At 39.9% G+C, this 23,725-nt stretch overlaps 1 protein-coding gene across 1 annotated transcript in view; it reads left to right on the top strand.

Moving 5' to 3' along the window:
- The window catches only part of LOC103478857 (sodium channel protein type 4 subunit alpha B-like), a 49,745-nt gene that overhangs the window by 11,346 nt on the left and 14,674 nt on the right, over window positions 1-23,725 (top strand). The window contains 16 exon segments of the mRNA XM_017310102.1: window positions 1,249-1,554; window positions 4,307-4,425; window positions 5,937-6,026; window positions 7,635-7,763; window positions 8,330-8,421; window positions 9,212-9,454; window positions 10,677-10,740; window positions 14,994-15,135; window positions 15,544-15,741; window positions 16,083-16,268; window positions 16,356-16,727; window positions 17,663-17,792; window positions 17,899-18,137; window positions 19,120-19,293; window positions 19,400-19,756; window positions 22,901-23,308. Of these exon segments, the coding sequence (XP_017165591.1) occupies window positions 1,288-1,554; window positions 4,307-4,425; window positions 5,937-6,026; window positions 7,635-7,763; window positions 8,330-8,421; window positions 9,212-9,454; window positions 10,677-10,740; window positions 14,994-15,135; window positions 15,544-15,741; window positions 16,083-16,268; window positions 16,356-16,727; window positions 17,663-17,792; window positions 17,899-18,137; window positions 19,120-19,293; window positions 19,400-19,756; window positions 22,901-23,308 (3,210 nt within the window). The 5' untranslated portion in view covers window positions 1,249-1,287.

Here is a 23,725-nt window from a genome sequence, read left to right as displayed (position 1 = left end):
GTGGCTTTTCCTCATAACCGTAAAACATCAAAGCTGTCTTAAAGCCAGAAACCTGGTTTCTCAGGACAACTAAACACATGTTCCACTTTCAGGAACAAGACGTGCGGATTTTGTTGGGGTTGCACTGGTAACACATTCTCCGGACTATAAGTCGCATCATTCAAAAAAATTTGTCATGTATAAGTGAAGATAAGTCACATTTATTTAGGAATTGACAAACGTGAGAGAGACCTCGTCTGTGTCTTGTGACAGGTTGTGTTCAGTTAGCTGATTTTTCAACTTTCAGTTTTTCCGCTGAGCATTTCGCCAGCAGAGAGAAGCGGAGACGCMTGCAGTTTAAATCCGCAGTGATGGCTCAGCAGATGCACAGTTCCCCCCAGTGTTTGCTAATTTCTGCTGGCTAGTCTGAAGGAASTTAGTAGAGGAGGGAGGACTGTTCTGTGAGGCAGAAGCTTGGAAACTGCATCTYCTAGAACGAGCTGCACCTTGAAGGCGGTGCTAGGTCCACCCAGACTATTTATACAGCTGAATGGTTGCCATAGGAGATTCAAGGATTTCTCAGACATGCATGCAAGAATCAGGCAACACTCCAGGTATGTGTTTGATGAAGGAATAACATTATAACTTGATGTAAAGCTGAGAAAATGTGCAGTTGTTTATCCGTAGTCTTGCTTTCAGCTCGCTATGAGAGAGATGGCAATGTTTAATCCTTGGTTCAAGTCTGTCAATATGAATTAACATTTAACACAAGTCAAAAAATGCGTCACGAAGAGGAAAAACAAACATATATATAAGTTGCACCTGACTATAAGCCACAGAATCAGCAAAACTATGAAAACCTGTGTGACCTACAGCTGGGAAAATACAATACTTACCATGTYAGTTCTGTTGACCAGTCTTACAGCTCAACCTTTAAGTGTAGCAAAGGGAACAAAGCAGGTTGACATCTTCTAAGTTACCCATCTATTGAAGCTTCCATTGCCTCTACACTCACTGATCTGTGCTAAGTTGCAGAGGTCATTAGGCGAGAGGTGGGGTACACCCTGGGCAGGTCACCAGAGACACACAGGACATACAACCATGCACACACACACAATTCAGAGAGGAAATTTGGGATTCAAACCCATGACCTTCTGCTGCAAACGGTGCTTCCAACCGGGCCACCGCACAACCCACATCCTCTTCCTGCGAAGCATATCTTGGAAAATCTCTCTTCAATATTTCTGACCGTTTCTCTGTCTCCCTCAGAATAAGTAAATTCTAGTACAGGACGATCAGGATGAAAAGATGGCAGCCATGCTGTTACCAACGGGTCCTGACGGCTTGCGGCGGTTCACTCGCGAATCCCTGGCTGCCCTGGAGCGGCGGGTGGCGGAGGAGCAGGCCAAGAGCTCCAAGGGTTGCACCGAGGCTCAGAAGAACGCCGAGGYGGCCAAACCCCGCGCTGACCTGGAGGTGGGCAAGCAGCTGCCGCGCATCTTCGGCGACATCCCTCCAGAGCTCGTCGGGGTTCCACTGGAGGACATCGATCCCTTCTACTACAAGAACCAGAAGGTGAAAACTTTTAGATTTTTTTTTTTCTCAAAGTGAGGGCAACGGCGCTCATCTTTCTGTCTGAGAATATTTCCTCTCTCAGCTAAACAACTTCTCCAGTTCTGATGATGGACTGGTAGTCAGATAGTAATTAAGTCAGTATATATTTATTTATTTGGTAATTTTTTATATTTCTATACACAAGTCGAAAAAGAAAAACCACAAAATGCTAAAAAAAACAAACAAAAAAAAACACAAAACTAGCACTATAATATTTAAATAATGTTTGACAATCCTCTTGTCAAACATTATTTAAATTCTTGTCAATGCCATGAACACAAGGTGAAGAGCAAAAAATAGTGCAGTTTGAAGCATAAGCTTATACTTTCACTTTCTTATAAATATAAAACTTAAATGACAAATCAAAGCAGCAGAATCTTTCCTGCATATTTTTCTAAAATATCCAAGTAATTCCAGCCGCTTCTAGACAAACTAATACAAGAGATGATTGTCAAACATTATTGTATTTGTTAGCAAATTATTTTTATAACTTTCAGAGTGAAGAACAGTTTTCACCTCACAATAATTATTCCACTCTAACTGAAGGACAATTGTTTTTAAAGTTAGCCATGACCTTTAGTATTTTTTTAAACAAATCCTCTCTTAATACATAGTTTGTTTCTTTAATTTCGAGCCACCGTTGTGTACAGCTAGGAATTACACTAACCTCATAACAGGAATGAATAATTATACATTTCAGATCTTTTAGATGTTTTGCTAACTTTTTCCCAGAGCTAAATAGAAGAGCCCATCACTGGGCTTAGCCCAGTGATGCTGTGCTGCCCATAGATATGCCTGTTTAAAAACTGTTGAACAGCGGTCCATCGGTGCATATTGCTAATAATAACCAACCAATAATCAACATTTCCGGCAGGTTTATAAAGTCAGTTGACCCCCAGTGTTAAGCACTAATTACTATTTCTGGATTTTAAAAAGAGGGTAAAGGAAAATGGAGAAAGAGGCGCTTCAGACGTCAGTCTCTGTTTTCTAAGGTAAATTGCTGTTTGTTGAAATTTGTCATAGACCATGTTTGGTCTGATGCCCGTCACACTGACTAATCACAGGACAGCTGTCATGAGGCGGTATGGTGGTAGGTGAGGAGAGACGCAGGATGAGATGAAAATCATATGTTTAATGAATAAATCCAACGGCAAGGAACAGCGGGGAACAACACGAGGAGACTGGCAACACGGAGACAGGTGACATCAATTGACATTCAGTTGACAAGGACCCGACGAAGAACACAGACAACAGGGGAGACTAAATACACACGGGGCAATCACGGGAACGAGACACACCTGGGAGACAATCAACGGAAAGACGCAGAGACAGGACTAACAGGGAACAGGATCACACAGAAACTAGAAAATAAACACATAGAAACACGGATCATGACAACAGCAAATAGATATTTATTTATTGTTGTTGTTTTTATTTATTTATTTACTTTTATAGTAAATAAATATATAGATTTTTTACTATATAGTTTTTTAAAAATGAAACTCTTTGGCTAAAGCAGCGTAACAGAATTTAGGATTTTCTTACTTATTTTACCGTTTTGCTCTCAGTGMGTGGTTTGTAAAGTTGTTTTATTGTTTTCTTAAATGCTTTAGATACGGCGAGCCACTTCTTTACAACTGAAGACCCACACCAAGCATGAATGTTCTTCCATCTTTCCAATCATGAGGACCGATTAGGAAAATGTTCCTTTGTGTCTCCTCAAATGTATTCTCTGGGTTAAACAGGAATATCTTTATTTTATTTTATTTTTTTCTATTGTATTGTATGTAGTTGTTTCTAAATTCAGAGCAAAATGCACATTTTGTTGTAAAATATGAATTTATTGTATGATTTTTCACACACCTCAAACCTTTAGAAAACAAACAAAATAAAAAGAGGAAAGTTGTCAATCCCAATGATGCACATTAACAATCCAACAACACAAAAAAACCAATATAATCAACACGAACTTGTTAATATAACCCAGACATAATTTCCCCCTTTTTAAATATTCTACATTAGTTGATAAATAATAACTCATTAAAGAAAGAGTTTCATTTTGAAATCCATTTGGAGTTGCTGTCATAGTGTCTAACACGTAATAAGTTTCCACTAAGGGAGGAATCAATAGAAACCTCCCTTTGGGAAGCAAATGTTAGCGATCCTTCAAATCGTTTCTTCATCGCGGCTCGCMGTGACTGAGACGGCCTCTCTGCGTCTCTTCAGATCTCTGGTGGATTCTGAAATAGGATTAGCAAGTTTTGATTTGCTGAGCTGGCGGATCAGGCTGCCGCCCATTAATGGAGAGATGAAAACAGGACATGGCAGCCATTCTCAGGGTCTCTTTGTTTTGGCATGTGATGCGCTGCTGGATGGGAGGATTAACCAAAGACCAGAAAATATTTAAATAAATGCCACATCTGTTGGGGAAACATTCCGTCCGCTTTGGAGTTGCCTCCATTATCTCAACTTGCCCCGATGACTGCCTGTGGTGGAAGTTAGCACAGATGGCAGACAGAGAGATTGAGTCAACACTGTGCYGCTGCTCCCTCTCGGTAAAAAGGAAACAGTTGAACAGCTGCTGCCGGCTGACGTGTAGCTTCTCTCTCGGCAACATAAGCACGAGAGATTCGCTACGTTACAATGTTTGAAAATGGGATTCCCCYCCCCCCACACATTAACACTGATGTTTGTCTTTTGCTTCTCTTTGCAGACTTTTATAGTACTTAACAAGGGGAAAGCCATCTTCAGATTCAGCGCCACGTCTGCACTTTACATATTAAGTCCATTTCACTTCATCAGATCGATTGCCATAAAAATCTTAGTCCATGCATATCCTTTCTGAATGCCTTGTTGGTGTCCGTGTTTGTTAACTTTGCCGTTTTAGGTTAGKCTTGGAAGATGTTAGGACATTGTTGAATAAGGTGTCATCTTAAGATTGAGGGTGAAAATAGAGACAGTCAAGGTAATAGTCACTACRATTTGACGTCTCACCTTTRTTAAAGTTAATATATAACTTTGTCTGCCAGAWAAGCCAGTTTCTAGTATTCAACAAATTCAAACTCACTGGTTTGTGTTTCGCTAGCAAATGTAAAATGGACACGGTTCTGACGAGTACTAGACAAAAGGAACTGTCCAGAAACAAGAAGCTAAGAACTCACGGAAAACTAAAAGAAGGAAGTATGAGACAGCATTTATGCTAAAAATAATGGAGTAATTATTGAATAGTGAGTAAAAGTAAGTACAAAAAAAATCTAAARGTTTATCGGTTTTATCATGTTTTGTAGCATTGTCTGTGGGTTATTGCAAAGGGTGTCCTCGGCCAGATGCTGTTTGGGAGGCCAAGCCACAGAAAAGTTTGGGAGCCCCTGCTCTATATAACAAATAGTTTATTTTCCTTTAAAATGTATTGTAGACCACAGATATTAATACGACTTTAGTCATAACAGCGGTACAGTACCTCCGGATATTTACATCTCTGGAAAACTTTCATATGTTATGTTGTCAACCTCAAATTTCACCGGTTGAATTTTAATTGACTTCCATCTGAAAAACAAACATTAAGTTCCAAATAATTATACAATTTGCCCTCCTGCAAAAAAATAAAACAATCAGAAAACTGTACAATGCATTTGTATTCAGTAACCTAAACCGTTTATCAAATTCAGTGCAACTATAGAACAAAACAGTGTAAAAAAACAGGAATCTTAACAAGTTGGTGTATTACTGCTCTAGTTTATCGAGCAAATATCTTAGTGCACTTTGAATAACACAAAACCAACTCATAGGTTGCTTTTCAGCAAGATATAGGAGAGCTTGTTTTAAATCAATAATTCATTGACTTTATTGAAAMAAAAGTAATAGTTCTGAGTTGATGGGAAGATGGATGGAGCCAAACACAGGTCAATCTCTGAATAAAAATAAAAAGTCTGGTTGGAGGTTCACTTAAAGCCGATTGAGAATTTGTGGCAAGACTAGAAAGTGAGATTGTTCTACAAAAAAATAAATAAATAAAATACTGAAGGAGGCTGAATGCATATGCGTGCTCCACTTTTCAAATGTTCATTTGTAGAAACAAGGATGTATCTTTTTCCTTCTGCTGTGCAATTATGCGGTGTTTATTTGTCAAATAACTATGCTAATGAGAATAGCCTGTAAAGTGACGAAGTGTAAAAAAAAGTCCCACAGGTATCAATACAGTAAATGTGGCAAGAAGAAAAACACAAAAAAAAGTTACCTTGTAGTTTCAATGTTAATTTACTATATWATTCTGTTATTTTAGAAAAACAAATGCTATGTTGTGTATTTCTCTGCCACTCCACATTTTCCTGAACCATTGCTACGTTGTTTAGCTATTTCATAATGTTCACCATCCTGACCAACTGTTTCTTCATGGCCATGTCCGATCCGCCAACATGGACCAAATACCTGGAGTAAGTAAAGCTTTATCTCTCTTTGCTKTACGTGTTTTAACGTTCATCCCAAACGTTGCTAATGCAGAGTTGCCGGGGTCTGTTGCTTTATCAGAGACTTCTGCAGAATTACTAAAAATGTGAGTATATGCAGATGTGGTGCATGTCGTGTTTACGGTACTCCTGAACACAACGTCGGCATGCCGTGGAATGAGAAGAGCTTTGAACGTGTTTCAAGGACTTTCCTGCTGTGCATGACGTGAAAGATTCAGTGGAAACGTTCATCATCTGAGGATTTTCACGTTTTTGTTGCAGCTTCAACAATTACATGAAGCTTATTCTGAGAGAAAATGTTTGATTTCTTCCCAAGGAATTGGATGAAAATAGATCATCTGCAAATATTATAAAGTGCTTACAAAAATACAAAAACAAGAGATGCTAGAAATTTCCTTATACCCACATCTTTGGCAAAACCTGAGGCTAAAAGTTTTAATGTCTTGTTGATTCAACTTCTTTCAGCAACAGAGAAAACTAGTAGATTTTAAAGTGAGACGTGTAAAATGTTCTTTTTCTGTAACTCACTGATCATCTATCACTTCCTGAAAAAAGTGAAGTGACGTTTGTACCTTTTGGTCATTGCCAATATTGATAGTTTTCTGTCAAACTTCCCTGCCAGACCAGAGGATGATGACAAAATCACAGATGACAACTATTAGTGACCACAAAACCCCCATTAAAATACATGAAACTCCTGCATTTATTCATTTAAACTTTTTTTTTAAAAAGTTGAACAAAGCTACTAAGAATTTTTATAGATTTTCTGTTTTTCCGAGGGGTTTAATATGGTCTGTCTTAGCTAGGTCTTATTTTCCCACCGCTCACAAGCCCTTTGTTGAGATGAAACTTTTTCCGATTGAGCTTTTTGGTTTGGTCTGGTGTAAAACAATAACCTGAATATGTGCACATGTGTCCACTGTTGAAGGGGCAGAATCATGAGTTTTCCAGACACTGTGCCGTTTTATCGCACAGTAATTGACCCCCCATCTCTTTCACTGAAAGATGAATGCATCCTCCATCTTTACTGCTTGATGTCTCAGATTTGTWCATCCTTTTCCAGAAGGTTGTTGCTAATATCCTATCCCTATAAAAACAAAAAAAAAATGCTGTGGATATCAAATGTAGAGTGAAAATTAAATCTTCAACAGGCAATACAAAATGTATATCTTTAATTAATTAGCATTCTTTAAGTCATTAAACTTTACCTAGCTTAAGGTAAATTTACAACTAAATGCTCAGCTGCTGGAAGAAGCTTCATGCTTTCATTTTATTAATACATCGCTGCTSCTCCTTGTTGTGCTTCCAGTRCTGAATTCATATTTATGCCGATGATAATGTCCCATGCTGTCACTTTTTTGGGGGGGTTTCAAACTCTTTCAGCATGTTGTTCTTACCTTGCTCTCAGTTTGCTTGCTAAATAATTTCGTCATTGTTATATTTATACAGATAATGTCAGTCTCTCACCTGACCGCACCGCAGCTATTGTAGTTCATTTTAAAGCAGGGTTTAATGTGAGTGTAGTGCCCATAAAAATGTGTGTGTGTTCATCATCCCGTTTCCAACGACTCCCAGGTACACCTTCACTGGCATCTACACTTTCGAGTCGGCGATAAAAATTTTCGCGAGAGGGTTCTGTTTAGTGCCGTTCACCTTCCTGAGAGACCCGTGGAACTGGCTCGACTTCATCGTCATCATCATGGCGTGAGTAGCTGTTTCAAAACAGCCTGTGTGATTTAGCTAAACTCCCTGAGACCAGTTATCCAGACTGGACACTGGTTTTGTCTGAAAACAACACAAAATCACTTTTAATTCACTGAGCTGCATCTCCATTACTAATGTGACGACATTTCGCCAATGTTGAAAARGCACAATTTGCAATAGCGGTGTTTCCACTAAACAAACATGATAAGTTTGTTCACGTGATAAATCATTAAAACCATGTCGCACCATCGTGCTCCAACTACGGTACTTCTTGTCCTATTCCTCGTCTTTTCTATAGTTTCCAAAAGTTACCTTTAAGATGCTTGAAAAGAGCTTGAATTTTACTGTGGGAAAAGTGAACGAATCCTTACTTTACATCACAGCTGTCTTAACTGGTAACAATWAATTTTAATAATTTTGAGCCACACTTAGGCAAACTGAGGCAACCAGAGAAATAATAAACTCATAATGCACTCCATCTTAAAGTTGTACCCGTCAGTTTGTGTTGTGATAAACCTTCATGATCTAAACCCTCCCTTCCCTCCTGTCTTTGGACCAAATTCCAGATACGTCACTGAATTTGTCGACCTTGGRAATGTCTCTGCGTTAAGAACCTTCAGAGTATTGAGAGCTCTGAAAACCATCTCAGTCATTCCAGGTGAGGCAGCCGTCACGGCCCGGCTTCTTCGTTTGTAGAGTTACACAGTAAAAAATGAGCAGCAAAATTTTGGTTTATTAAATAAATTATAGAGAAATAAATGACAGTGTTAATTTTTTTAAGTCATATTTTCATCATGTTATTCACACATTCATAAATGTCAGAGTTCCAAACTAAATATTTTATTTGAAAGCTCTAAGTGTTTAGATTTTAAACTAACTTTTTAGTTTGAAAACTAAATATTTACCTCAGTCTTAAATATTTAGTACGGAACTAAATATTTAGGTTGTGAATTAAATATTTAGTTGGGCGCTAAATATTTAATTTGTTCATTAAATATTTAGGAAGATGAATATTTGGTTTAAATTTAAGACTGACTTTAACATTTTGTGTGGAACTAAGTATTTAACTTGTGAACTAAATAGTTCACAAGCTAAGATAGTTTTCAACATCTAGATTGAAAACTAAATATTTAGCTCCCAACTAAAGGTTTAATTTAAAATAACTAAACACTAAATATTTAGCTTTTAAATGAGTAGWTGTCAAAGCTTAGTTTGGATCTCTGGCATGTGTACATGTATGAATAACATGAAAATATGACTGAAAAAAAGAACACATTTATTTCACTATGACAGGCTAAGTAAACTATAAAACTTCTGCTATTGATTTTTATCATGTAAACTTACAAACACCACCCCATCTCTTCTCAGTCCTATTTTTTAAAATTTCCACACCATATAAAAATCAGCAATGGTCATCTCCTTTTTGCTGTGTTTCCTCCTCCATCCAGGTCTGAAGACGATTGTGGGCGCTCTGATCCAGTCTGTGAGGAAGCTGGCCGACGTGATGATCCTGACTGTCTTCTGCCTCAGCGTGTTCGCCCTCATCGGCCTGCAGCTCTTCATGGGTCTCCTGCGACAAAAGTGTGTCCGGAACCTCGACCACTGCATCAACTCCTCGTACACCCCCAACACCACCTTCATCTGCAACAACCGGACCTGGAGTTCGCCGGACGACTTTCTCACCAACGAGGGTCAGCCTTAGACGACTGTAGCTACGTTTCCATTACAAATGTGCGCAAATCTTTCTGATAATCTGCTAAAGTAAAAAACAAAACAAAAAAAACACAAAATTTCACATTTGTTTTCATTAAATAAGAACTGAAATTAAAATCACAGGCAAATAAGTTTGTTTACGTGATAAGTTGTTAAAAATCATGGCAACAATGGATGTAAACAGTTACAAGAGATGTAGTCATATGGAACACCACTGAGGTCATAAATGTATGAACATTTCGCTTTACTTTGACTCGTGTACACAGGCAAACAACGTGTAAAGTACTTGATGTTTACGCGTTAAATGTCACTCGTAATTAGTGCATAAACAATGTTGACATCCCATCAAAAACATGTAAATTAAGCGTTGGTTGCGCTTTTCATTAAGGTGCAAAAAGAGCCTTTTTTATGTGTCTTCCACACAACATCACGTTCTGGAAGTCTTAGTCTCTTCTCTCCTCATTGGCTGTTTCTGATCCTCGGCCAAACCACTAACATGCACTGTAGACATTGTTTACACGCTAACTATGTGTGACATGTTGACGTGTGTTTGACTAGTAAACATCACATACTTTACATGGTGTTTGCGTGTTGTGTATGTGTCAAAGTAACAAACGTTTATGACCCCAGTGGTGTTCCATAGTAACATATTGGCCATCAGAGGGAGGCATCGGCGTCTCCTTTGAAGCGGCCACATATGCGGTGTTTTGGGGAACATGCAGTCAACTATTTTACAGAAAAGTTATGGATTCAACACTTTGGAAAGACGCACAACTTTTTATGAACTGTGCGATGCTGTGTGAGTTCTGGTGGATCCAGCTGCACATTGTCTGAAACCCCCCCCCCCAAAAACAAACCATCATCCTCCTACTACTTCCTGTCGTCTTCTTTGTGGTTTTTGCCAGTAGTAACAACAGACTGTTGATAATCCAGCTATTTTCACGTCACATTAGTTTTCATTGCAGTTTTGTGAAATACACCCATTTTGATATGGCAGACAAACCACCTCATTCTAACACAAGGAAACTTTTTGGCAAAACTTCAAATAGACATGTTTCCACTAAACAAATTCATTATTTTGTAATTTCAATTTGTGCAATGCTATGGTTAATGGAAATGCAGCTATTGCCTGCTGTCTACAAGCACCTCACACATGCACACTGCTCTGCTTTCACTGAACTGTCACTCCTCCTCCCTTAGATAATTTCTACAAAGTTGAAGGGCAGAAGGATGCTTTAATATGTGGATATGGAAGCGATGCAGGGTAAGTGAATCTGCGCTTATTAATAATCTGCGGGTTGTTACGTAATGTTGAAATGTTTACCGCCGTAATGGCTTCTGATCCCCTGCATGCCGCTCTGTACAATAGGACACGGAAGCTCGGAGGCAGTTTTCACGTTGGCAGGAAAACACAGCAGCGGTTGATTTCCTGTTGGCTCTAACATTACAGTCACTGTGGGGCTTAATGCACAGGGCTGTGATCTCATCAGAGGGACGGGCGCGCCATGAGAGAAGCTGCATATGGTGCGGATAATCACGTCAGCGCTGCCTTTACAAAGAAACTCTGAGTTGGCAGCTGGAGAAGAGCTGTCATTACAGATTTTGTCCTCCAGAAAGCCAAATAAATATAATTAGGTTAACTGGAATTGATCAGAGCAYTTTAAAATGATGTTTTGTTAATGTTTAGAGAAGATCCTGTACTCAGTACTACTACTGATTAAAATCTAAAAACAGCCTTTTACGTTACATAGTGGATTTCAGTTATTTCTTACCCAGTAGTCCCAGTTAATTTAATTAATCAAAATGCAAATCAAGAATTTACTTTTCCTTTTGAGCGGATGACTGTTCCCAGTCGAAGGTTTGGTCGTGTGTTCACTCTCAGCATCCCTGTTTAGCCTCTTCCTAGGCAAATTTCATTTCGGTTGATGTGAACCCTGGCGCAGTTCGAATTCATATGTGAAGGCCAAGCGGACCGAAGACTGCTCCAGAAGCAGGAAGCGACTTATAAAGCAGGGTATTCTGGGTAAATACAACCAAAACAAACCCGCCAGAGGAGAAAAGGCTCATTATCTTTTACTAAAGACGAGAAATTATACAATCACTAAAATCTGACATCACTCTGTTTTGTTTACATTTTGTGAAGAAGGAAGTTGCGCTCATGTCTTCTTCTGAGGCTTTAATTTTGTCTCCTTTAGAAGTTCTTGGTGCAGCGCCACCACGGGCGAAGGAGTGAACAGCTTTTTCAATAGTTTGCTTTGTTTGACACAATGCAGTGTCAAGCAAACATTTGACACTGCAACCAAACTGTATCAGCTGAAAATGTAACAAATGTTGCTACTTTGGTACTCAATCGAACTGAATCCACCATTTTATCAGGTGTGAAAACACCATAAATAATCTTGTAAATCCAAATGCTTTGAAACAAGAACAATGCAGCAAATCTTCCCCCTGATCCCGGTTCGAAGCATTATCAAGCTAAACATTTGTTGTACTGTGAAAACTTCTGACCACAACAGTCGCCCTTCACTATGTGCTCAAATGAAAACCTGGATGATAGTGCTTAGGAAAAATTAGTGAGGATGTTTTTTCATTTCTTTACATTGAAYGGCAGGTTGGTCTCTTTTGACCTTTTAGGATTGGTTTTGTTTGTGCAGAAAATGTACTTGGGCAGCTACACTAAAAGCAGCAAAAGTTGTTRGGTTTTTGTAGTGTCATGTTGTTGCAAAGATAATTTTTTATTAATTAATTTTTTTGTGAAAATGATTGAATGTCTCTGGATGCTTGGGGTTTGGGTCTCCTTCATGCCTGTCTCAAAAAGCACTATTGAACACTTACGGTGATATTTTTATGTATGGATAAGTTATATGTTCTGTCTTTCTGTGAGTGTACACTGCAAAAACACAAAATTATACCAAGTATTTTTGTTTAGGTTCTACTKCAAATACGTTAGTACACTTTAAATAAGACAAAACTAACAAGATATAGGAGTTGGTTTTAAATGAATGATAAAAAAAAAAGTATGATTTCCCCTGGTAAATTATTTCACTTATGGGAAAAATATYTTTGCTATAAGTGAAATAATTTACCAGGTGAGCTAATCTGTTTTCAAACATTGTTGACTGAAAACATTCTCCTATATCTTGCTGAAAAGTTACTTCTAAGTTAGTTTTGTCTTCTGTCAAGCGTACAAAGATGCTTGCACTAAAAAATAGACAAAAATTACCTGGTGAGGTTTGGTGTTTTTGCAGTCTTCATCCATTTTCCTTTCTTCTGTTCTTCTCCCCTCACTTTCTTTTTTGTCCCCCTGTCCGTTGTGGTTGTACGCTAATAAAGCCAAATCTGATTTGAATAAAGTTTTATTAAAACAAGACGGTCAAGCGGAGCGTCGCAGCAMGAGCTGTGTTGCCACGGACACGGTGGAGGTAGTTAGTCGCATAATTATCCTGCATCAGAGAGCAGCCACCCCTGCCGTTTTTAATCCTTCTCRGCCGGCAGCCTCCCAAAAAACACAGGAACTTAATCTCCTCGAGGAGGAAAATCTGATCCAGTAATTTCTGCTGAAGTCAGAGTGAAAAGAGAGGAGGGAACTTGGGTTGGAAGTGATGTCATTCAGCCTTTTAAATAGTAGGTTAGTGAGCTCAAACTAGACATTCAAGCTAAACAGCTGGATGTTTTTTTTTTTTACCAGTCATGGTGATTTTATACCGTTTTGTCAACTAGTTTTGTTATCTCACTTTCATTTTACCGTTGCCTTATCATCAAAAGTGATGTTGTGTGTGGTGCTTTTTTTTTTGTATTTCCTTGCCATTACACGGCTTCCAAATGAGATGACACAGAATCACAACATGGATGACAGATTATAGGTCAAAAGGGCTGCAAGGTAGCTTATGTGTTTGTTTGCAAATTACGTGGCAGGCTTTTAACTTATGTGGCGTTTCTGCTGGAACTTTGTGCGGCGGACTGTGTAGACAGGCAAGATACTAAGCAGGTCAGGACGCAGGACGTAAAACACAGAGGATGCTTAATCTTTTGAGTGTATTCCAACAAGTAATCCCTGAGTAGATTTCCAAATTAAAGCTCTGGATACGTTATGATGACACACGCTGTCACACACATGCGCAGAAGCAGGCACCACTGAGCGGTCAGAAACATAGGACTTGTGCTAATTCAAATTCTACTTTCAGCCTATTCACTAAGTTTGTTGCATACTGTCTGTCTTTAGAGTTGAGGACGTTTTTCATCAGTCCTGCTGTTGTGGTTAGGCYTGTTCTTAACCTCTTGCATCTCAATGCCCACTGGGAAGTCAGGATCGTTACTGATTGAACTGACATTTTTAACTTTTGCCCTTTGCCTCGCGTGGAAACCCAGCACTTGAGCTGTTCTCAGGAAAAAACGGCAAATTTTCTTCCGCTACTCATTCAATTATATGAACTGTAAGATTCTGAGTTGATCTCCTGGAGTAAAAAATGAAAAGCATGTACAGCAGCCTCACCAAAGATCATTAGATCTTTTYCAGTTTTGAAATGCAAACTGAAAAAGAAAAAAAATGYGCTCATGTCTTCTTCTGAGGTTTTCATTTTGACACTGTGAACGAACATTTGTTACATATAACATCCATTCATGCACAARTCATCTTCTTGTGCATGAGTGGGCGTTTAACCTAACGTGAGCATTACAAATGYGCGCACACAAAAAAAACACAATTTCACAATTGCGGTGTTTCTATTAAAATCGCACAATGATGGGATACGTCATTAAAAAAAMCACCGCCGCTCCATCATTCACCCACTTCTTTGTGGCGTCTTTGTCGTTTCCACCAGTAGTAACATMTGGTTGTTTATGACGCAACTCGTGTGATTTGAAAAGTGTTTTCATTGTGGTGTTGCGAAATTCACTCATTTGACACCAGCCAAAATATATTCCAATTTATAGAATATGACTATTGGAATAAACAGAATCCGGTACAGGAAGACGTTTCCAGCCTCACACAGACATCGCCGCCCTTGACGTTAGTCAGAGTTCCCGCTTAGCAGCCTGGTGAGACCTACAGCTGTTCTYACAGCCGTGCTGTGCCGCCCAGATGTTGGCCAGCCATTATGAAATTATTCCCCTCTCACATTGACATGGAAGTGCAGCTTGTTCTCTGCTGCAGGACTTAAATATCTGCTGTAACGCCACTGCKCTAACAATGAAGATCAGGGATGGAGGCACGGAGCCAAACATTTTTTGAGGCTGTTATTTGATATCCATCTGGCTGARTGTAATCTCTTTAACTCAGGTTTATTTTAGAGCTTCGGTCTGAAACAGGTTTCAAGTGCCTTATTCAGTTGGGGGGGGGGATGGTGCTAATGGAGCTGAATCCACTTACTGTATCAAAGATGAATAAGAACATGTAGATATGAGAGGCGTTTTTAACCTGAGTGCCAACAGAGCTGCCTCTATCCTGCCYGCTTCTAATGTATCAATCCTGTCRKTTAATAATCTGTCTTCTKCTTCTTAATTTTACATCTGTCACAGGAAGTGCCCAGATGGATTTGATTGCCTCAAAGTGGGAAGAAATCCAAACTACGACTACACCAGTTTTGATACCTTCGGTTGGGCTTTTCTGGCCCTTTTCCGACTCATGACCCAAGACTATTGGGAGGAGCTCTTTCACCAGGTGCAGCGGGTTTTAATTCATACATAAATCATATCGAAAGTGTACTGGTCATTTTTGGGAATGGATTCGATCAAAGGATATTGATGCTTTAGAACACCAATATCAGGAGGTAAATCAAATTGAGAATCTGAAAGTACTCGACAATACGTTGTCCAATTTCACTGAGCTTGAATGTGTTGTCAAGAAGACTGAACAAAAACTATTCTCGCAAAACTGGCAGAGACATATCCTAAAARGCACAAGATATTACTCCAACATATTGACTCGTAGGGTCCAAATGCCACAATCTTTATTTGGGAAAAWAAATAAATAAATAAAATTGTGCAGCATTTACTGTCGGTAAAAGTAGGGATGATCTCTTATAATCTGTGCATAGCCATGTAACTTTACCATGTGAATTTTCCTCAGACTTTGCGCTCAGCAGGGAAAACCTACATGGTTTTCTTTGTGCTGGTGATCTTCCTTGGCTCCTTCTACCTGGTCAACCTGATCCTGGCCGTGGTGGCCATGGCCTACGAGGAGCAGAACCAGGCGACCATTGCTGAGGCCTGGCAGAAAGAGAGGGAGTTCCAGCTGGCCATGGAGCATCTCAGACGAGAGCAAAGAGTAGGTGCAAGATTCTCCTTGTGTGTGTGTGTGTGTGATATGATGTAAGGACCATTTTTCCAATACTGTAATGTGAGCCAAGGCCCCATAAGAAGATTTGTTGTACTTGGGTTAAGGGTAAAGTTTGGAAGGTGTGAGTACGTTTTGGTTAAGGTTAGGATTAGGAAGAAACTAGTAATGATTAGGCATAAATGCAGCTACTAAAAGGAGTCAATACAAAGCCGTCAGTTTGCATAGAAGTACAATCTTCAGAATTATACATATACAAGGATGTATGTGTGTGTGTGTGTGTGTGTGTGTGCGTGCATGTACTCTGTTGCATAATTTCTGTCTGTGTGAAGTTGGCAGCCAAAAGACAAGCACAGGAGACAGACTCTGTTGTGTCGCCRGAGTTATCGCCGTTCTGTCTGAAAGCAGGAAGTATTCGCCGCAGCAGCAGTAGAAGAAGAAGATCTCACAGGACTCTTTCAGAGGAGACAGCAGCTGAAGCTGCTGAGGAGAGGCTGGAGCCAGTGGATGAAATTGTGGTACAACAAACAAGTTTCACCCAGTTGTCGAGGTTGTACCCTACATTAGCTAATGACTTCCTCCCGTTTGTCTCTCTCTCTTTGTAGCCTCCTCTGTCCCCTCTGCCAGTCCACCCTCTGCTGGCCACGCTCTCCTCTCACCCCCTCAGCACCAGGAGAGCCAGCCAGAACAGCATCTTCAGCTCCTTCCGCCCTCGCAACAACTCGGAGGCTGACTTCGCGGACGACGAGTACAGCGTCCACGGGGACGTCTTCAGGAGTCGCGCCAGTTCGACCGCAACGCCCTGGAAGAAGAGGACGGGCAGCGTCAGAAGCCACTGCTCGCAGGTGTTGACCCCCAGCCTCAACATCAACGGACGACTCAACGTCTTGCTGGACCAGAACGGCATCGCCGCCATGGGTCTGCTCACCCCGACGTGTGTGCCGGCTCACAGCATGGAGAAGTTGAAGGAAGAAACAGTAAGAACARAACAGACAAAATACCCAGGTGTCTCGCATTAAATGGGAGAAAATAAGGCTGAAACTCTTAATTGCCTTAATCACGGTGAATGAAGATTAATTGATTATTGGAATAATCATCAACTTGACTGATTAGAAATTGATTAATTGCAAGGTTTCCYCTTGAAAACCTGCTAAGCCCGGTGGTTGGGCGCTGCGGCAGTCATTCATCCAGCGGCCCGTTGAATTTTTGAGTTCAAAAATGTTTAAAATTAACAGGAAATTTTTAAATATCACTTTATAGTTATGTATTATTGAAAGATTGGAAGATTAATACCTGAAACACCAACTGTAGAGTCTTAAAAARTGGAAACATTTTAAATAGATTTAAATAAATAAGCAATGCTTAGCTTGGTGGGGGGCACAAGTAAAGCCTGGTGGCCCGCCAGGCTTACAATACACTGGGGGAAACCCCAGTGTATTATTAACTGGAGTACACAGACTCCACAAAAGGTAATCTTCTGAATAAACAACATATTCGGAGGAATAACTACAAAATATATATACATTTTACAATTAAGATAAAAACACCTTAGTCTGTAAATATATTGTACSCAAGACTCCTCAGGTTTTAGCTTCACCTGGTTCAAATTCACCAAATGAATCCTATTGTATTGCATTTTAAGCAAAAAAAAGTTCTTTTTTTTATTTAAAAAGAAATTTAATTATTTATTTGCATCTTTAATTGTATTTTAACATCACATTAAAAAGGTTATAAGAGGTTAATTAAAAAAATCTGTAAAATGTGCCAGTTTTTTATCTGATTATTCAATTGAATAATTAGGAGAAAAATCAATTACAAAATCAATTGTTAGCTAGAGCCCTAAAAGAAAACAAGCTCATGCATCGACCAAAGCAATATATCAGAGGCCATTTATTTATTCCTTGTCTGCCAGAAGCCATGCAGCGGAGTGGATCCGGCTCCCAGGCCTCTGCTGCAGCCTTCGCCCAGCGTCACGGAGCGCTGCTCTGTGCGCAGGAAACGAGCTCACAGCTCCTTCAGCTTCTTCAGCGACGCCATGGAGGGTAGGTCCATTTCACTCCTCCAATAATATCCAAGAAATTCATCGAAAAAATAATTTCTTTTTCTTTTTTTTTTACTTTTTCACCTGATTCGGGTTTCTCCTTGCAGAGCTGGAGGAATCGAGGCAGAAGTGCCCCCCTTGCTGGTACGCCTTCGCCAGGAAGTATTTGATATGGGACTGCTGCCCCTGGTGGCTGAAGTTAAAGGAGTGTGTGAAGTTCATGGTGATGGATCCCTTCCTGGACCTGGGTATCACCATATGCATTGTACTGAACACCCTGTTCATGGCTCTGGAGCATTACCCCATGACTGATGAGTTCAACACCATGCTGTCAGTGGGCAACCTGGTAAGAGACTCTTCAGTGATAGGAGCTGGAACATTTCCTGCATTTAGCTCACTTTCCCTCAAGTGCTGTCAGGTCAGCAGATACGAGCCGGAAAATGGAAGAGGAATGAAGAGGAAAATGGTTTTCAAACTGATATTGTATTTCAACACTCAACGAGAAGGATGGGGTATTTTTTTAGCTTCTAGGAAGATGGGTCAAAGGTTCTGTTGTTGAGACATTTGCCTGGTGAGAAGCAATTTTTCATCAGGAAATGGTGGGCAGATTTAGTGTATTTGTATAGTAAAAGTTAATAATACTAATATTAGTATTATTAATAATACCCACCCCTCAAGTAGGGGTTGGTGATGTCCACTGTAAAAAAAAGTCTCTACTTTACGGTAAAATACCATAAAGTAGATATTTTACCTAATACCTACTTAGGTAAAAGTAGGTATTTTGTGGCAATATTGTGATAACGATAAAAGTGACCTTGAGAACCACTTTATTACTTGTATGATACAACCCCAGAAACACAAGCTAAGGGATAATCAATGAGGGACTAACATCTGTCATTTGTTAAAACGACGCAAGCATTGTAAACGTCACAGTTGGCTATTTTATAAACTTTAAAACGTYTTTATTTTTGAATGAAGCACACACAAGCCAATGTTTATTTACACAGGAAACTGCGTTCTGGGTTATTGATCCTCATAACTTTTGAAATTTTGAACTGTTCCTTTCCTGTTTATTTTGTTCAGGGCAGTAACTTAACCTGTTTTTTGTTTTTTTTTCATTGTATGCAATTCTTGGGTTGCAACGTTTTAAAATTGCACAATTGATTGGGCCTTAAAGCCTAAAAACTAAACATTTTGCAGCAATTGATGAGGAAACTGTTGTATTTTTAGAGGTAGATGCGAATTAAAGGATTTCTAATCCAACATTATTCCTCTATGTATTTTAAAGAACTATAATGCCAATATAATATAGAACAAATTCTTTCCAGGTTTTCACAGGGATCTTTACAGCTGAGATGGTGTTGAAGCTCGTTGCCCTGGACCCATATTACTACTTCCAGCAGGGCTGGAACATCTTCGACGGCGTCATCGTCTGCCTCAGTCTGATGGAGCTGGGCCTTTCCACCGTGGAGGGACTGTCTGTCCTGCGCTCTTTCAGACTGGTACAAGAAACCTTCCGCTCTCGGATTGTGTTGCATTGTTTCGCTTTGCATTGTTAGGATAGAAAATAACAAACAAACACATGTTTATCTGTTCTTGATTCATCAGCTAAGAGTGTTTAAGCTGGCAAAGTCCTGGCCTACTCTCAACACTCTCATCAAGATCATTGGGAACTCTGTGGGCGCCCTGGGGAACCTGACGCTGGTGCTGGCCATCATTGTTTTCATCTTCGCCGTGGTGGGCATGCAGCTGTTTGGCAAGAACTACCAGGACTGCGTGTGTAAGATTGCCTTTGACTGCCAGCTGCCCCGCTGGCACATGAAGGACTTCTTCCACTCCTTCCTGATCGTGTTCCGGGTGTTGTGTGGCGAGTGGATCGAGACCATGTGGGATTGCATGGAAGTGGCCGGGCAGCCTCTCTGCATCCTGGTGTTCATGTTGGTCATGGTAATAGGGAACCTGGTGGTAGGTCACAAACAATTACTTTGTTCACTTTGACCTATAGTTTGGTACCTGTTGAGAGTAAATAATTCTGTTTTAGCTAGTTGCAAAGCTAAAACTAAAGGAAATGACATGTTAGGAAACACCCTCAAAGCTAAAGTTAAAGGATCTGACACACTAGCTTAGGCTTAGGCTAACAAAAAGAATGACAAACTTTTGTTTAATGCCATTTTGTCCTGCTAGCTCCTAAAGGTAGCATGAGAAATGGATAAATGAAATTCAACTCACTGACTCTGCTTCAACCTTATACATCAAGAACTCAGCATGGAGAACGGATGATTCTCCACGAAACAGTGTTTCGAGGATCCTACTCCCAAGAAAGTCCAAGAAGTTCTCATACTGAACCATTTTGTTCAACTGACATTGTCAGTTTAGGGCAACGAAGCCAAGAGATGCACTTTCTTTCCCCCTTTTATTCCATTAAATCCTTATTTCACCTCAGTCAATTTAGTTACATTCAATTACACGAATAAAAATGTCTATTTATTTATTCTCAACTCACCATTTCCTGGCTTTAATCCTGATATCTCAGACGTGTCRATAGTAATCCATGGCAGACGTTTTTAGAGTTTGTTCTTAAGCAAAAGATGACTTTCATCCATAAATTACAAATTTCAGGCGATACTAGAGCGATGTGATGGACATGTGGTACTTTTATGTACAGTGGACCTGGGCGATTTAGGAGCAACAATTAGATCAAATCTGTAAATACTTGAGATTACCWCTAGAAACGCTTATGTCTAATTATTTTAATAGTTTAAACATCAAATATATCTTAAATCTGCAGCATGTAGCTTTTATTAAAAAAATACAGATTTTTATGTTTGTTGAATCTGTCACCATGTTGTGACAGTTTGGTATCAGACAGACACTATGTGAAAAAAATCGACCTCTTCTGCCTTCTCCCAGTGCTGACTAGAAATGTTTTTATTTACATTTTAATACCAATGTAATTTTTTTATACCCTGCAATAAGTGACCCTAACACTAAACCTGTCTTTTGAGAGTTGACTAAGTTTTAGATGTTTCCATTTGCATTTTTATTATTTATCTTTGGTTATGAATTCCAAATCTTTGAGGTTGGAAAGCCTCTGTGTCATCACCCTAATCTTCAACTCCTCCCACTAATTCTCTATCAGATTCAAGTCAGGACTCTTTCTGGGCCTCCACAAAATACTATTACTTACAATCAGAAGAAATATGTTGGCAACATTAAAATATTGCTTCAAATCTGCCAGAGGTGTGAATAATTGTGGGATAAACTGTAAATATTTTGGGTAGGGAATGGAAAATTCTTGGATTATGTGTCTTTTTTTTCTCTCCCTTATTAAAAATGGTCAGGGTTTATCTTAGTCAGTCACATTAAACTCTTAATACCTCACACATAAGAGGCAGACTTGTATTTAAGGCGCGCTACTGCTTCATCTAGCTGGTGGAAAAACAAGAGAGCGGCCGGTCGGCATGTAGCGGTTTCTGTTGCATTGTTTTACGTGCAGATCTCGTTAGTGCCTGTCGGCTGCCATGCTAGGTCAAAAATCCACTCAAAATTGTTCTTTTATTGGATTTCACTGCACAGAAACCTTCTGTAGATGATAATCGTGAGGAAGCAGTCTATCTAAAGGTTAATCCAGGATGCTTGGGGGGGCGAGAAGAGGCCGTTTATCGCAAATCATCCCATAACTGCGTGGCTCAGCAGCTAAAGATGATCCTTACCAACTGTGCGTGTCACACACACGCGCACACACTTCCTGTTCTTGTGTGTGTGTGTGTGTGTTTGTGTGTGTGTGTGTGTGTGTGTGCGCGCATACAGCCCACACACACCACGCCAGCTGACAGATTACTTTTATGTCGTGTGCTTTGAGCCTTGACTTAAAGGGGGATGCAACAGCTGATTCCATATGTGMTCATATATTGTTGAATAACCTCCTGAACTACCAGGCAGGATTTAGCAATGTTGGCAAATATACGTGAGACATTTCCGGTATTATTCTTACTCACTCCTTTATGTGCAAAGTCTGTTTCACGTTGTGGTTTTACAGCACAATTGCACAGTGAGAATATGAATATGATTTAATCTCAATAACTCCATTCTTGCTCTACTTATCAGCTTCTGACAAGTTTTCATTCCCTGTCCAATCGTTCAATAAACTACAGCCAGTTTCCCTGTTCCTGCTCAAGAAAAGCCTCCCCTCAGTATGATGCTACCACTGCCATGTGCTACTGCCTGCCACGATCACACATTTTGCTGGACCATAAATTCTCCCACGAGTTATTGTGATAAACGACATTTGCTGTTTTGAGAGAGATTTTCATGGAAAGTATTGATAATGTAATTGTAAGTCTCCAAAACCAATAAACTCTGATTTTATAAAGAACACTTGTCACTGGAACTGGAAGATATTTTAAATATCCAAAATAAAACCCAACAACCATTAATAAAAAGGAAATGAAACCGTGAATAAAGTGGATTATAAACAGAACTGTCATTCAAAAAATACTTGTTAGTAGAGCTGTTGCCTTGCAGCAAGAAGGTTCTGGGTTCGATTCCCGGCCCCGGTCTTTCTGCATGGAGTTTGCATGTTCTCCCTGTGCATSCGTGGGTTTTCTCCGGGTACTCCGGTTTCCTCCCACAGTCCTAAAACATGACTGTTAGGTTAATTGGTCTGTCTAAATTGCCCCTAGGTGTGAGTGTGTGTGTGCATGGTTGTGTGTCTCTGTGTTGCCCCGGACAGATTGGCGACCTGTCCAGGGTGAACCCGCCTCTCGCCCGGAACGTTAGCTGGAGATGGGCACCAGCAACCCTCCCGACCCCATTAGGGACAAGGGTGTAAAGAAAATGGATGGATTTTATTTAGGGCTGAATACAAATGCAAGTCACATATTTTGTGTAATTTTTGTAATAATTTTCCTTCCACTCTACAGTTAGTAGCTTCGTATTTCACATAAAATCCCACAAGATATCTCTTTAAGTTTGCGGATTTAAAGTGATCAAATTTGGAAAGCTTCAGGATGTACGGATGCTTTTCGAACGGGGTTTTAATTGCAAATCTGTATTCTTAACAGAATTTGTCTAACCCTTGTGTAAAATAACAMATTTTTCCATCCGCAGGTGCTGAATCTGTTTCTTGCCCTGCTGCTCAGCTCCTTCAGCTCCGACAACCTCTCCGCTCCTGAAGAAGACGGCGACCTGAACAACATCCAGGTCGCCATCGGCCGCATCCACGCCGGCGTGTCGTGGCTCAGCGGGAGCGTCGTWAACCTCTTCAGCCACGGCTTCAGGAGTCAAAAGCAGAAGGCCAAAGAGGCCGGTCAGGCCGAGCAGATGGTCGGAAATCACATAGAGAGCAACGGGGGGATAATCGGAACCTACGGAGAAAAGTACATCCTGCCTGAAGAGGACAGTTACATGACCAACCCCAACCTGACTGTCGTGGTTCCCATCGCTCCTGGAGAGTCCGATGTGGAGTTTCTGGAGGAGGAAAATTCAGAGTCATCAGAGGATGAGGACAACAAGCCGGTAAACTCAGATTCTCTGGCATTTTATGTTTTGTTTTAAAAATAATTTTTCAAGAAAATAGGACTTAAAAAAACTCTGATTCYCTTTGCTAATTGACTTGAATTCTATACAAACAGTATCTATTGTTTGTGTTTGTTTTTGGTGTTTCGCGTTGCATTATTCTGCACATCAAGGCTGCTGCAATGTTACGACAATGTTGCTTCTGACTCGCTTACAAACTGCTAAACAAACTACAACATAACCTGTAACCTGCTACGAATCCTCTCCGCTTTCATCTTAGCTCTAAGCACCCGAAAAAAATTTCACTCGAGCATTTTATCACCTCACAATCAATCAATCAATCAATCAATCAATCAATCAATCAATCAATCAATCAATCAATCAATCAATCAATCAATCAATCAATCAATCAATCAA

The sequence above is a fragment of the Poecilia reticulata genome, linkage group LG17, assembly GCF_000633615.1.
Source record: "Poecilia reticulata strain Guanapo linkage group LG17, Guppy_female_1.0+MT, whole genome shotgun sequence".
Taxonomy (NCBI): domain Eukaryota; kingdom Metazoa; phylum Chordata; class Actinopteri; order Cyprinodontiformes; family Poeciliidae; genus Poecilia; species Poecilia reticulata.
The sequence above is the reverse complement of the archived record's forward strand: the minus strand, read 5'-3'. Positions and strand labels throughout refer to the sequence as shown.